The 16,244-nt window shown below is 42.0% G+C and overlaps 1 protein-coding gene across 1 annotated transcript in view; it reads left to right on the plus strand.

Annotated features, from left to right (window-relative positions):
- Nucleotides 1-1,483: 1,483 nt before the first annotated feature.
- Nucleotides 1,484-16,244, plus strand: part of LOC123731446 (basic salivary proline-rich protein 2-like) — a 38,723-nt gene continuing 23,962 nt past the window's right edge. Inside the window, exon 1 of the mRNA XM_045710189.1 lies at nt 1,484-1,499. Coding sequence (XP_045566145.1) covers nt 1,484-1,499 — 16 coding nt within the window. The remainder of the gene's footprint in view (nt 1,500-16,244) is intronic.

Below are 16,244 nucleotides of genomic sequence, written 5' to 3' on the forward strand. Positions count from 1 at the left end.
ATACAGGGGGTACCGGTACAGAGTCAATGTGGAGGCTATATACAGGGGGTACCGGTACAGAGTCAATGTGGAGGCTATATACAGGGGGTACCGGTACAGAGTCAATATGGAGGCTATATACAGGGTGTTACGGTACAGGGTCTCTACAGTCCCAGTAACCTAGTCTCAGGGTCTCTACAGTCCCAGTAACCTAGTCTCAGGGTCTCTACAGTCCCAGTAACCTAGTCTCAGGGTCTCTACAGTCCCAGTAACCTAGTCTCAGTGTCTCTACAGTCCCAGTAACCTAGTCTCAGGGTCTCTGCAGTCCCAGTAACCTAGTCTCAGGGTCTCTACAGTCCCAGTAACCTAGTCTCAGGGTCTCTGCAGTCCCAGTAACCTAGTCTCAGGGTCTCTACAGTCCCAGTAACCTAGTCTCAGGGTCTCTACAGTCCCAGTAACCTAGTCTCAGGGTCTCTGCAGTCCCAGTAACCTAGTCTCAGGGTCTCTTTTCAGTCCCAGTAACCTAGTCTCAGGGTCTCTGCAGTCCCAGTAACCTAGTCTCAGGGTCTCTACAGTCCCAGTAACCTAGTCTCAGGGTCTCTACAGTCCCAGTAACCTAGTCTCAGGGTCTCTGCAGTCCCAGTAACCTAGTCTCAGGGTCTCTACAGTCCCAGTAACCTAGTCTCAGGGTCTCTACAGTCCCAGTAACCTAGTCTCAGGGTCTCTACAGTCCCAGTAACCTAGTCTCAGGGTCTCTACAGTCCCAGTAACCTAGTCTCAGGGTCTCTACAGTCCCAGTAAACTAGTCTCAGGGTCTCTACAGTCCCAGTAACCTAGTCTCAGGGTCTCTACAGTCCCAGTAACCTAGTCTCAGGGTCTCTACAGTCCCAGTAACCTTGTCTCAGGGTCTCTACAGTCCCAGTAACCTAGTCTCAGGGTCTCTACAGTCCCAGTAACCTAGTCTCAGGGTCTCTACAGTCCCAGTAACCTAGTCTCAGGGTCTCTACAGTCCCAGTAACCTAGTCTCAGGGTCTCTACAGTCCCAGTAACCTAGTCTCAGGGTCTCTACAGTCCCAGTAACCTAGTCTCAGGGTCTCTACAGTCCCAGTAACCTAGTCTCAGGGTCTCTACAGTCCCAGTAACCTAGTCTCAGGGTCTCTACAGTCCCAGTAACCTAGTCTCAGGGTCTCTACAGTCCCAGTAACCTAGTCTCAGGGTCTCTACAGTCCCAGTAACCTAGTCTCAGGGTCTCTACAGTCCCAGTAACCTAGTCTCAGGGTCTCTACAGTCCCAGTAACCTAGTCTCAGGGTCTCTACAGTCCCAGTAACCTAGTCTCAGGGTCTCTACAGTCCCAGTAACCTAGTCTCAGGGTCTCTACAGTCCCAGTCATCTAGTTATTTGAAATTCAGTAGTGAGTGTTGCAACAGAGGACAGATGATTTTAACACGCTGCACTCGGCGGTCCCATTCTGTGATGCCTAATGAAGGTTGCCAGGTGTGCAAAATGAGGGTTGCCAGACGTAAGTAATGAGGGTTGCCTTGTGTGAGTAATGAGGGTTGCCAGGTGTGAGTAATGAGGGTTGCCAGGTGTGAGTAATGATGTGTTGCCAGGTGTGAGTAATGATGGGTTGCCAGGTGTAGGTAATGAGGGTTGCCTTGTGTGAGTAATGATGGTTGCCAGGACCGGTGTGTAGTAGACCGGCGACGTCGAGCGCCGGAGAGGGGGATTGGGAGAAGACGTGACAGATGCCACTTTTCCAACAAGTTAGTTCATCAAATTTCTGCCCCACTAGATCTGCCCCGGTCAACTGTAAGTGGTGTTATTGTGAAGTGGAAATGTTTAGGAGGAACAACGGATTAGCTGCAAAGTGGTAGGACACACAAGCTCACAGAACGGGACCGCCGAGTGCTGAAGAGTGTAAAAAATGATCTGTCCTCTGTTGCAACACTCACTACTGAATTCCAAACTGCCTCTGGAAGCAATGTCAGCAACACGAAATGTTCGTCGGGAGCTTCATGAAATGGGTTTCCATGGCCGAGCAGCTGCACACAAGCCTAAGATCACCATGCTCAATGCCAAGTGTCAGCTGGAGTGGTGTAAAGCTCACCGCCATTGGACTCTGGAGCAGTGGAAACGTGTTCTCTGGAGTGATGAATCACGCTTCACCATCTGGCAGTCCGACGGACAAATCTGGATTTGGCAGAAGCCAGCAGAACACTACCTGCCTGAATGCATAGTGCCAACTGTAAAGTTTGGTGGAGGAGAATAATGGTCTGGGGTTGTTTTTCATGGTTCAGGCCCCTTAGTTCCAGTGAATGGAAATCTTAACCCTACAGCACACAATGACATTCTAGATGATTCTGTGCTTCCCCGAGGCAGCAGCGACTCATCAGGGAGGCCAGCAACATTAACCAGCAACAGTTGCCTTACATTCGTAACAGTTTTCACAACACATTAAGTGTGTTCCCTCAGGCCACTACTCTACTACCACATATCTACAACACAAAATACATGTGTACGTGTGTGTAGAGTGTGTGTCTTATCATGTGTGTTTGCGTCTGTGTGTGTCTGTTCCTGTGTGTGCGTTGTTTCACAGTCCCAGCTGTTCCATAAAGTGTTTTTTTATCCGTTTTTTAAATCTGATTCTACTGCATCTGTTACCTGATGTGGAATAGAGTTCCATGTAGTCATGGCTCTATGTAGTACTGTGCACCTCCCATAGTCTGTTCTGGACATGGGGACTGTGAAGAGACCTCTGGTGGCATGTCTTGTGGGGTATGGATGGGTGTCTGAGCTGTGTGCCAGTAGTTTAAACAGACCTCTGGTGGCATGTCTTGTGGGGTATGGATGGGTGTCTGAGCTGTGTGCCAGTCAGTTTAAACAGACCTCTGGTGGCATGTCTTGTAGGGTATGTATGGGTGTCTGAGCTGTGTGACAGTAGTTTAAACAGACCTCTGGTGGCATGTCTTGTAGGGTATGTATGGGTGTCTGAGCTGTGTGCCAGTAGTTTAAACAGACTTCTGGTGGCATGTCTTGTAGGGTATGGATGGGTGTCTGAGCTGTGTGCCAGTAGTTTAAACAGACAGCTTGATGCATTCAGCTTGGCAACACTTCTTATAAAAACAAGTAGTAATGAAGTCAATCTCTCCTCCACTTTGAGCCATAACAGATTTAAATGCATATTATTCATGTTAGCTCCCTGTGTACATTTAAGGTCCATCCGTGCTGCCCTGTTCTGAGACAATTGTAATATTCCTAAATCCCTTTTTGTGGCACCTGACCACACGACTGAACAGTAGTCCAGGTGTGACAAAACTAGGGCCTGTAGGAGCTGCCTTGTTGATAGTGTTAAGAAGGCAGAGCATCGCTTTATTATGGACAGACCTCTCCCCATCTTAGCTACTGTTGTATCAATATGTTTTGACCATGACAGTTTGCTCAATTTCCACATTATTCATTACAAGATTTAGGTGAATTTTAGGGTTTAGTGAATGATTTGTCCCAAATACAATGCCTTTTGTTTTTGAAATATTTAGGTCACATTTTTTTCCTTGCCACCCATTCTGAAACTGACTGCTTATATTTCTTAAGTGTTGCAGTAATTTCAGTCTCTGTAGTAGCTGACGTGTATAGTGTTGAGTCATCCGCATACATAGACACACTGGCTTTACTCAAAGCCAGAACATGTCATTAGTAAAGGTTGAAAAAGTAAGGGGACCTAGACAGCTAACCTGGGACAGAGGGACAGAGAGACAGAGACAAAGAGAGAAAGAGGGGAGAGAGGAAGGGAAAGAGAGAGAGAGGAAGGGAAAGAGAGAGAGAGGAAGGGAAAGAGAGAGAGAGACAAAGAGAAAAAGAGACAAAGAGAGAAAGAGGGGAGAGAGGAAGGGAAAGAGAGAGAGAGGAAGGGAAAGAGAGAGAGAGGAAGGGAAAGAGAGAGAGAGACAAAGAGAAAAAGAGACAAAGAGAGAAAGAGGGGAGAGAGGAAGGGAAAGAGAGAGAGAGGAAGGGAAAGAGAGAGAGAGGAAGGGAAAGAGAGAGAGAGACAAAGAGAAAAAGAGACAAAGAGAGAAAGAGGGGAGAGAGGAAGGGAAAGAGAGAGAGAGGAAGGGAAAGACAAAGACAGAGACAAAGAGAAAAAGAGGGGAGAGAGGAAGGGAAAGAGAGAGAGAGGGAGGGTAAGAGAGAGAGAGGAAGGGAAAGAGAGAGAGAGGAAGGGAAAGAGAGAGAGAGGAAGGGAAAGAGAGAGAGAGGAAGGGAAAGAGAGAGAGAGGAAGGGAAAGAGAGAGAGAGGAAGGGAAAGAGAGAGAGAGGGAGGGTAAGAGAGAGAGAGGAAGGGAAAGAGAGAGAGAGGAAGGGAAAGAGAGAGAGAGGAAGGGAAAGAGAGAGAGAGGAAGGGAAAGAGAGGGCGGGGTGAGAGGGTGGGAGAGCGAGAGAGAGAGGAAGGGAAAGAGATAGAGAGAGAGAGAGAGAGAGACAGAGAGAGACAGAGAGAGACAGAGAGAGAGGGGGAGAAGAATGGAGATATCGGATCAATTTCTCCTGCAGCATCTTCTCTCTGTCAATAAAAGAGGTAGAGACAGAGTTTAGGGTACACACACACACACACACACACACACACACACACACACACACACACACACACACACACACACACACACACACACACACACACACACACACACACACACACACACACACACACACACAATGTTCCCAGAGTAACAATAGGAGATATATATATTACAGTTTTTAATTGCTAACGAGCATAGGTCAATACTGAAGCCACTTTTTCAAAGTTCTTCACATAGTCTCTGCATGACCAACATGCATTTTGACCAAACAGTTCATCTCACCTCCAAAACTCACTCAAACCACAAAAACACAAGCTGGTTCAAAATAAGGTCGTTCGACCATAACACTGGCAGAAATTCTCCCTGGTCCAACTACTCCTCTGCCTGGTCCAGCTACTCCTCTCCGAGGTCCAGCTACTCCTCTCCCTGGTCCAACTACTCCTCTCCCTGGTCCAACTACTCCTCTCCCTGGTCCAGCTACTCCTCTCCCTGGTCCAGCTACTCCACTCCCTGGTCCAACTACTCCTCTCCCTGGTCCAACTACTCCTCTCCCTGGTCTAGCTACTCCTCTCCCTGGTCCAACTACTCCTCTGCCTGGTCCAACTACTCCTCTCCCTGGTCCAGCTACTCCTCTCCCTGGTCCAGCTACTCCTCTCCCTGGTCCAGCTACTCCTCTCCCTGGTCCAGCTACTCCTCTCCCTGGTCCAGCTACTCCTCTCCCTGGTCCAGCTACTCCTCTCCCTGGTCCAGCTACTCCTCTCCCTGGTCCAGCTACTCCTCTGCCTGCTATATGTTTCAATGTGGTTACTGAAGAAATGCCTGACATTTACCATCGTTCTGTTTTGAATGTGTTTCTAACAGTTTTGGAAACAGTGTGTTAGCATTTGAAAACATGTGCTGTAAATATATAGTTTAGCAGATGGTGGAGTATGAATGACAAAAGAGTTTATGTATTTCGGGAGAATGTCGACATTGATTGGCATTTTGTGTGAAATGAAAAAAAAAAAACGATTTAAAGTTTGGTCCACTTCTGTTTCGCTGAGTTTGTGAAGAGTTTTGACAAGTTATCGTTTGAAAAAAACAAACTGTAAAAGCTTAAAGACAGACGATCTTTGTGTCTGGCTCAATCTCTCTGTCTGTGTGTGTGTGTGTGTGTGTGTGTGTGTGTGTGTGTGTGTGTGTGTGTGTGTGTGTGTGTGTGTGTGTGTGTGTGTGTGTGTGTGTGTGTGTGTGTGTGTGTGTGTGTGTGTGTGTGTGTGTGTGTGTGTGTGTGTGTGTTAGCGTCGCTCTGTGTGTGTGTGTGTGTGTGTGTGTGTGTGTGTGTGTGTGTGTGTGTGTTAGCGCTCTGTGTGTGTGTGTGTGTGTGTGTGTGTGTGTGTGTGTGTGTGTGTTAGCGTCGCTCTGTGTGTGTGTGTGTGTGTGTGTGTGTGTGTGTGTGTGTGTGTGTGTGTGTGTGTGTCGCTGTGTGTGTGTGTGTGTGTGTGTGTGTGTGTGTGTGTGTGTGTGTGTGTGTGTGTGTGTGTGTGTGTGTTAGCGTCGCTCTGTGTGTGTGTGTGTGTGTGTGTGTGTGTGTGTGTGTGTGTGTGTGTGTGTGTGTGTGTGTGTGTGTGTGTGTGTGTGTGTGTGCGGCTCAAACCCACAGGTGGGGTGGTAAGGAACACTGAATCTTTTAATAGACCGTTTCTATAGACTCCATGGAAACAGAGGAAGTAGAATGTCACTCCAACTTTTAATTGAAGCTTCTAGCTTATTTGTCATTATGTAATACATACATTGGAAGGTTACTCGCTAGCATCGACATCAAAACAGCCTTAGAAACAGCAAGAAAGTTCAAATATATATTTCATATTCAATAGCCATCTTCTACATGACAATGTATATAATATTCAATAACAATTTTCTACACGATAATGTATATACTATTAAATTATTATATTCTACATGACAATGTATACAATATAAAATAACTATATACTACAGGATAATGTATATAATATTCAATAACCATCTTCTACATAATAATGTATATAATATTCAATAACCATCTTCTACATGATAATGTATACACTATACAGTAACCATCTTCTACATGATAATGAATTTAATATTCATAACTATATTCTAGATGATAATGTATACACTACACACTAACCATTATCTACATGATAATGTATACACTACACACTAACCATTATCTACATGATAATGTATACACTACACACTAACCATTATCTACATGATAATGTATACACTACACACTAACCATTATCTACATGATAATGTATACACTACACACTAACCATTATCTACATGATAATGTATACACTACACACTAACCATTATCTAGATGATAATGTATACACTACACACTAACCATTATCTACATGATAATGTATACACTACACACTAACCATTATCTAGATGATAATGTATACACTACACACTAACCATTATCTACATGATAATGTATACACTACACACTAACCATTATCTACATGATAATGTATACACTACACACTAACCATTACATGATAATGTATACACTACACACTAACCATTATCTACATGATAATGTATACACTACACACTAACCATTATCTACATGATAATGTATACACTACACACTAACCATTATCTAGATGATAATGTATACACTACACACTAACCATTATCTACATGATAATGTATACACTACACACTAACCATTATCTACATGATAATGTATTTCACTTTGAAATGCTGATTTGGAACAGGACGTCAGACCAATATCATTTCTTCTTTTAGTTTGTTTTGGCCGACAAAGAGTAGTCATTTAGCAGACGCTCTTATCCAGAGGGACTTACGGTATGATATAAACATAATATATTTTCATACTTTTTTACGTATTGTTCCCCCCCAGCCAAAACCCTGGCTTTGCAGGCGCCATGCTCTACCAAACTAAGCCACACGTCCATGTTAAAAGGAGAACATTTAAATACTGTGCAACATGGAGGACCCCTCTCCCTCCTCAACTGAACTTGTTATGTAATATGTTATTAACAGAGTTGTTAAACTCCTCTCTCTGACTGTAGGACTCACATGCTTCTTTCTTACCCAAATCAATTACCAGTTCAGTGTCAGAGAAGGAGGGAAGCAAATTGTGATTGAAGTGGTTTAATGAAAGTGTTAGCTGAACACTCTGTGCTAGATTTAGTTATATCCTGTGTTGCTATTTAATTAACACTCAAATATCGTTGTAACGTACAGTCGCTGGAGACACAGTGCAGCACAGCATGGTATAATTATACACTGAGGCCTAGCTGTGTGTGTGTGTGTTACGTGTGTGTGTTAGTGTGTGTGTTAGGTGTGTGTGTTAGTGTGTGTGTGTGTGTGTGTGTGTGTGTGTGTGTGTGTGTGTGTGTGTGTGTGTGTGTGTGTAGTGTGTGTGTGTGTGTGTGTGTGTGTGTGTGTGTGTGTGTGTGTGTGTGTGTGTGTGTGTGTGTGTGTGTCAGTGCTTTACTTGGACAGATGTAGAAGCTCTTGCTCATTTTGAGTGCCAGTAAAATGTACATTTAGGTGCAGGAACTCCGCAATTCTTTTGAGCTAATATTGTGTAAGAGGTTTACGAATTCAAGTAGTAGAACATTTGAGGTGCTGGTACTCAGTTCCCGGACAGCTCTTGCCCAAGTCAAGCACTGTATACAGTACGGTGACCTTTACCCAGAAATACATTTATCGAAATGTATGCTTATTATTTATTTAACCTTTATTTCATAGAAAAGTACTATATAAATCCAATTCATTGTTATTGTTATTATTATTATTATTTGTATTATTATTATTTATTTTTTTTAATGTACTTTGAAATGATCCATCGAGACCGGGCCAACTTAGGTAGTACAGAGAAGCGATGAAGCAGAGTTTATTAGAATCCACACAACACGTCTTGTGTCCTAGTTTACTGTACTGAAGGGTCACCTGAACCAGGAAATAAGTTTAAAAAAAATATATGATTTGAGTGCTTTTACACAATGTACTGTGAAACTCCCAACAAGACACTTCAGAAAAAAAGTCTTCAAAGGTTTTAAAAAATGAAAATAATGTATTTAAATTAAATGTTATACACTATGGGAAACTCCCAACAAGACCAACTGATATGTACAGTACCAGTCAAAGTTTGGACACACCTGCTTTTCTTTATTTTTACTATTTTCTACATTGTAGAATCATAGTGAAGACATCAAAACTATGAAATAACACATATGGAATCATGTAGTAACCAAAAAAGTGTTAAACATATCCAAATATATTTTAGATTCTTCAAAATAGCCACCCTTTGCCTTGATGACAGCTCTCCACACTCATGGGATTCTCTCAACCAGCCTCACCTGGAATACTTTTCCAACAGTCTTGAAGTAGTTCCCACATATGCTGAGCACTTGTTGGCTGCTTTTCCTTCACTCCGCGATCCAACTCATCCCAAACCATCTCAATTGGGTTGAGGTCAGGTGATTGTGGAGGCCAGGTCAACTGATGCAGCAAGTCCAAGCAAGTCTCTTCTTATTATTGATGTCCTTTATAAGTGGTTTCTTTGCACCAATTTGACCATCAGGTTAGCGCTTAGTGTAACTTCATTTGTTTTTCAACAGGACAATGACCAGAAACACAGCTCCAGGCTGTGTAAGGGCTATTTGTGACCCGTTTCAGGAAACTAGGCATATGTCGCGGGTCACTACTTCACAGGAGAGACGTTAAACTTAGTTTTTAAAAAAATCTAAATGCAAATAAAATTGTTAAATTACAAGCCTAGTTGGTTTAGCCACAGAAAAAGTCAGCAACCTTTCCGCTAGCCATGATTGGCTGAGATAATGAGTGGACTGGACATGCCGAGAGATATGTTTAGATTGGTCTGCCATAAACAGTAGCTTCTGTCTATTTGAGCTGATCACTATGTCTAGGTAATCCTGTCTAACACAGCCTTTTTTTAATGTATCATGTAGTAAAACTGCACCACTTTCTGGAGGACCGAGTTTTGAAATTAGTGGAACTCAAGTATGATATTTTGAGACCAGTGGAATTAGAGTATGATAGCTAAGGAGATGGAGAAAACACCTGTCTCAGGATTACATCTTCAAACTAAGGGCAACCATGGCATCCAACAGGAGAAGCGTCCATCCATGAATGACGTATATGGGTAAGATAGTCTAGATAGCTACATTTTCAGATATTACACGTTTCTAATTCTTGACAGAAAGCGGTTCATTTCAAGTTAAATTGTATTGTTAGCTAGCTAGCTAACGTCACGTGTACGATCTTATTATTCATATCTCAGAGCCATTTCCTTGGCTAGCTGTAGCCTAATGTAAGCTAGCTAACATTGATCCTGGTTAGTTATCTACCTGCAGATTCATGTAGGGTAGTAATGCCATGAGTTGGGATTATGGTTCATTGTTTACCTAGCTAGCTAGCTAACGTCATGAGTATGATTTATTATTCATATCTCAGAGCCATTTGCTTTGCTAACTATAGCCTAATGTTAGCTAGCTAACATTGAACCTGATGGTTAGCTACCTGCAGATTCATGCATGGTAGTAATGCCATGAGTTGGGATTATGGTTAATTGTTTACCTAGTTAGCTACATGTCTTAACAAAAGACTCCACTATACAAGTAATCACAATTTCGGGTGCGTTCGTCAATTCAGTCTGGCCATATACTCCGATTTCGTCTGAGTGTGCCAGAGCACAGAATAACTGATGAATTTATGAACGCTCAACACCCATTGAATATGGCCAGTGTCAGTAAACGTTGGCAAAAACACATAATTAAATTGTTGTCAGCAGCACAGTTACAGACACCAACGCTCTGGATAACATGAAAACAGCCTAACCAGCTCTGCTAGGGAGAGTAAAATGGTCAGAGTGGGGTGTTCTCTCATTATGTGTCTGGAAGTAGCTAGCAAGCTAACCAATGTTAACCTGTTAGGGCTAGGGGGCAGTATTGACACGGCTGGATAAAAAACGTACCCGATTTAATCTGGTTACTACTCCTGCCCAGTAACTAGAATATGCATATAATTATTGGCTTTGGATAGAAAACACCCTAAAGTTTTGGCCCATTCCTCCTGACAGAGCTGGTGTAACTGAGTCAGGTTTGTAGGCCTCCTTGCTCGCACACACTTTTTCAGTTCTGCCCACAAATTTTCTATAGGATTGAGGTCAGGGCTTTGTGATGGCCACTCCAATACCTTGACTTTGTTGTCCTTAAGCCATTTTGCCACAACTTTGGAAGTATGATGGGAAAAAAGTTTCTAAAACTGTTTGAATGGTGTCTGTGAGTATAACAGAACTCATATGGCAGGCAAAAACCTGAGAAGATTTCATGCAGGAAGTGGCCTGTCTGACAAGGTGTCATTCTTCTTGTTTCTGTTTATTGAAGAGTGAGGATCTTAGCTGTAACGTGACACTTCCTACGGCTGCCATAGGCTCTGAGAAGGCGGCAAAATGCTGAATCGTGGCTTTGCAGGCTCTGGCTGAAAAAAAGTAGCGCGTTTGGGTAGTGGCTGGTTACAGTATTGTGAGACTCAGACTCGTGCCCGCGTCGACCGAAAGCTTTGTTTTCTTTCCTCTGTTTAGCTAAATGGAGATTCCCGGTCGGAATATTATCGCTTTTTTACGAGAAAAATGGCATAAAAATGGATTTTAAACAGCGGTTGACATGCTTCGAAGTACGGTAATGGAATATTTAGATTTTTTTTGTCACGAATTGCGCCATGCGCGCGACCCCTGATTTACCATTAAGGATAGTTTCTGGAACTCACAAACAAAATGCCGCTATTCGGATATAACGATGGATTATTTTGGACCATACCAACATTTGTTATTGAAGTAGCAGTCCTGGGAGTGCATTCTGACGAAGACAACAAAAGGTAATCAAACTTTTGTAATAGTAAATCTGATTTTGGTGAAGGCTAAACTTGCCGGATGTTTAACCTGTTATGGCTAGGGGGCAGTATTTTCACGGCTGGATAAAAAACATACCCGATTTAATCTGGTTACCACTCCTACCCAGTAACTAGAATATGCATATACTTATTACATATGGATAGAAAACACCCTAAAGTTTCTAAAACTGTTTGAATGGTGTCTGTGAGTATAACAGAACTCATTTGGCAGGCAAAAACCTGACAAGGTTTCAGGCAGGAAGTGGCCTGTCTGACAAGGTGTCGTTCTTCTTGTCTCTGTTTATTGAAGAGTGAGGATGTTAGCTGTCCCGTGACACTTCCTACGGCTGCCATAGGGTCTCAGAAGGTGGTAAAAAGCTGAATCGTGGCTTTGCAGGCTCTGGCTGAAACAAAGTAGCGCGTTTGGGTAGTGGCTGGTTACAGTACTTTGAGACTCAGGCGCGTGCCCGCGTCGACCGAAAGCTTTGTTTACTTTCCACAGTTTAGCTAAAAGGAGATTCCCTGTCGGAATATTATCGCTTTTCTACGAGAAAAATGGCATAAAAATGGATTTTAAACAGCGGTTGACATGCTTCGAAGTACGGTAATGGAATATTTAGATTTTTTTGGTCACGAATTGCGCTATGCGCACGACCCTGATTTACCATTTCAGATAGTGTCTGGGACGCACGAACAAAACGCCGCTATTCGGATATAACGATGGATTATTTTGGACCAAACCAACATTTGTTATTGAAGTAGCAGTCCTGGGAGTGCATTCTGACGAAGACAACAAAAGGTAATGAAACTTTTATAATAGTAAAGCTGATATTGGTGAGTGCTAAACTTGCCGGGTGTCTAAATAGCTAGCCCGTGATGCCTGGGCTATGTACTTAGAATATTGCAAAATGTGCTTTCACCAAAAAGCTATTTTAAAATCGGACATATCGAGTGCATAGAGGAGGTCTGTATCTATAATTCTTAAAATAATTGTTATGCTTTTTGTGAACGTTTATCGTGAGTAATTTAGTAAAATGTTAGCGAATTCCCCGGAAGTTTGCGGGGGGTATGCTAGTTCTGAACGTCACATGCTAATGTAAAAAGCTGGTTTCTGATATAAATATGAACTTCATTGAACAAAACATGCATGTATTGTATAACATAATGTCCTAGGGTTGTCATCTGATGAAGATCATAAAAGGTTAGTGCTGCATTTAGCTGTCTTCTGGGTTTTTGTGACATTATGTGCTGGCTTGAAAAATGGGTGTCTGATTATTTCTGGCTTGGTACTCTGCTGACATAATCTAATGTTTTGCTTTCGTTGTAAAGCCTTTTTGAAATCGGACAGTGTGGTTAGATAAAGGAGAGTCTTATCTTTAAAATGCTGTGAAATAGTCATATGTTTGAAAAATTGAAGTTTTTGTATTTTAGAGGAGTTTGTATTTCGCGCCACGCCATTCATTGGATATTGGAGCAGGTGTTCCGCTAGCGGAACGTCTAGATGTAAGAGGCTAAATAGCTAGCCCGTGATGGCTGGGCTATGTACTTAGAATATTGCAAAATGTGCTTTCACCAAAAAGCTATTTTAAAATCGGACATATCGAGTGCATAGAGGAGTTCTGTATCTATAATTCTTAAAATAATTGTTATGCTTTTTGTGAACGTTTATCGTGAGTAATTTAGTAAATTGTTAGTAAATTCCCCGGAAGTTTGCGGGGGGTATGCTAGTTATGAACGTCACATGCCAATGTAAAAAGCTGTTTTTTTATATAAATATGAACTTGATTGAACAAAACATGCATGTATTGTATAACATAATGTCCTAGGGTTGTCATCTGATGAAGATCATCTAAGGTTAGTGCTGCATTTAGCTGTGGTTTGGGTTTTTGTGACATTATATGCTAGCTTGAAAAATGGGTGTCTGATTATTTCTGGCTGGGTACTCTGCTGACATAATCTAATGTTTTGTTTTCGTTGTAAAGCCTTTTTGAAATCGGACAGTGTGGTTAGATTAACGAGAGTCTTGTCTTTAAATAGCTGTAAAATAGTCATATGTTTGAGAAATTGAAGTAATAGGTATTTGAAAATCGCGCCACTGGATTAGACTGGCTGTTGCGTAGGTGGGACGAATTCGTCCCGCCTAGCCCAGAGAGGTTAAGTGGGAACTCCTTCAAGACTGTTGGAAAAGCATTCCTCATGAAGCTGGTTGAGAGAATGCTAAGAGTGTGGAAAGCTGTCATCAAGGCAAAGGGTGGCTACTTTGAAGAATCTAGAATCTATTTTGATATGTTTAACACTTTTTTGGTTACTGCATGATTCCATATGTGTTATTTCATGTAGAAAATTGTCAAAATAAAGAAACACCCTTGAATGAGTACTGTAGGTGTGCCGAAACTTTTGAGTGGTACTGAATAAATATTTATATATATATTTATACATATATATATTTATACATATTCATAATGTATTTTTCATAATGTATTTTAAATTTTTATTTTATTTAACCTTTATTTAAGTAGGCAAGTCAGTTAAGAACAAATTCATTTTTACAGTGACGGTCTACCAAAAGGCAAAAGGCCCTGCAGGGACGGGGCTGGGATAAAAAAAAATATATATATATATATATATATATATATGACAAAACACATATCATGACAAGAGAGACAACACAACACTACATAAAGAGATACCTAAGACAACAACACAGCATGGTAGCAACACAACATGACAACAACATGGTAGAAACACAACATGGCAGCAGCACAAAACATGGTACAAACATTATTTGGCACAGACAACAGCACAAAGGTCAAGAAGGTAGAGACAACAAAAGATCACGTGAAGCAGCCACAACTGTCAGTAAGAGTGTCCATGACTGAGTCTTTTGAATGAAGAGATTGAGATAAAACTGTCCAGTTTGAGTGTTTGTTGTAGCTCGTTCCAGTCGCCAGCTGCAGCGAATTGAAAATACAAGCGACACAGTGATGTGTCTATATATATTTATAGATAATGTATTGATTAAATCACATGAAATAATATCAACTTTATGTAAATAATAAATCCAAAGGTTTAGCTTTTGCTTTTGCTGATCATTCCCAAAAAGGCGGGCATTACTCTGAGCGATAGAAGGTGTACCAAAAAAATTAAAACATCCTTCAGCTCTCACATGGTCCTTTATCCAGATATCACCAGTAGAGGCTGAGCGCAGTTCTGTACACCATGTTCCGGACTAGGCACACACTTTCACCGATGCGCCACAGACAGACAGACAGACAGACAGACAGACAGACAGACAGACAGACAGACAGACAGACAGACAGACAGACAGACAGACAGACAGACAGACAGACAGACAGACAGACGGACAGGGGGAGAGAGAGACAGACAGACGGACGGACGGACGGACGAACGGACAGACGGACCAGACAGACAGACAGACAGACAGACAGACAGACCTGTATGAGGCTGAACGTCACAGCTATCCATATGGAACCATTCAGACCAGCTACCGTGTCTCATTATTAATATGGTGTTAAACCCTTCTGGACATCAGGCATTACTAACGCATTGCTGTCTGTGTCTGGGTCCGTATTGAACATTTTTTTTTGACCAGTCACTGCGCCTCATTATTAACATGTTATAAAGACCAGCGAAGTTTATGTGAGAACATAAAAAGAATGGGATTTACTGAACTGTTTTACACGTTTCAATGTGCCGTTGTACTTTGTACTGTACTGTAATGTGGCTAAATGAAAGAGAAAGATCTCTCTTGGAAAAGTAACTTTCTGTAAAAACAAAGTACAACTATCTCTCATTCACAGTGTGGAACCGTTGCCTGATTCCTGTTTGCTCTAGCTAAGCAGATAATTGGTCAAAATGTAAGATGGAGTATTTATTCACACATCTTTGTCCACTTTCAATGATCACTGCATATCATACTGGTCCTGATTAATCCTTGATTGTAGCTGGAATCCATTTGGGATCAAAGTCATAGTTTCTTGTGTAGACATTATCTCCAGGTGAGGAGTCCATTTCGGATCAAACTCATAGTTTGTTGTGTAGACATTATGTCCAGGTGAGGAATCCATTTTGGATCAAACTCATAGTTTCTTGTGCAGACATTATCTCCAGGTGAGGAATCCATTTTGGATCAAACTCATAGTTTCTTGTGCAGACATTATCTCCAGGTGAGGAATCCATTTGGGATCAAACTCATAGTTTCTTGTGCAGACATTATCTCCAGGTGAGGAATCCATTTTGGATCAAACTCATAGTTTCTTGTGCAGACATTATCTCCAGGTGAGGAATCCATTTTGGATCAAACTCATAGTTTCTTGTGCAGACATTATCTCCAGGTGAGGAATCCATTTGGGATCAAACTCATAGTTTCTTGTGCAGACATTATCTCCAGGTGAGGAATCCATTTTGGATCAAACTCATAGTTTCTTGTGCAGACATTATCTCCAGGTGAGGAATCCATTTTGGGATCAAACTCATAGTTTCTTGTGCAGACATTATCTCCAGGTGAGAAACTTCTGAGTTTGACTCTGGTGTTATGATTCCGTTTTTGTTTCCATTGCTTTTTTGTTGTTGTATTTTCACGTTCAGGTCTGGCCTGACGAGATCCACGGTTGGCCTTAACCTCCTTGACATCAGAATTTCTGCAGGTAACAACACAGTTGTAGCTTGAAGAGTGATCCTGTAGCTAAACAAGAATCTAGACACCTTCGTCTCAATGCTGTCCCCTTGCATCTTTCCTCATCCCATCC

This window comes from Salmo salar, chromosome ssa28, assembly GCF_905237065.1.
Source record: "Salmo salar chromosome ssa28, Ssal_v3.1, whole genome shotgun sequence".
NCBI classification, from domain to species: domain Eukaryota; kingdom Metazoa; phylum Chordata; class Actinopteri; order Salmoniformes; family Salmonidae; genus Salmo; species Salmo salar.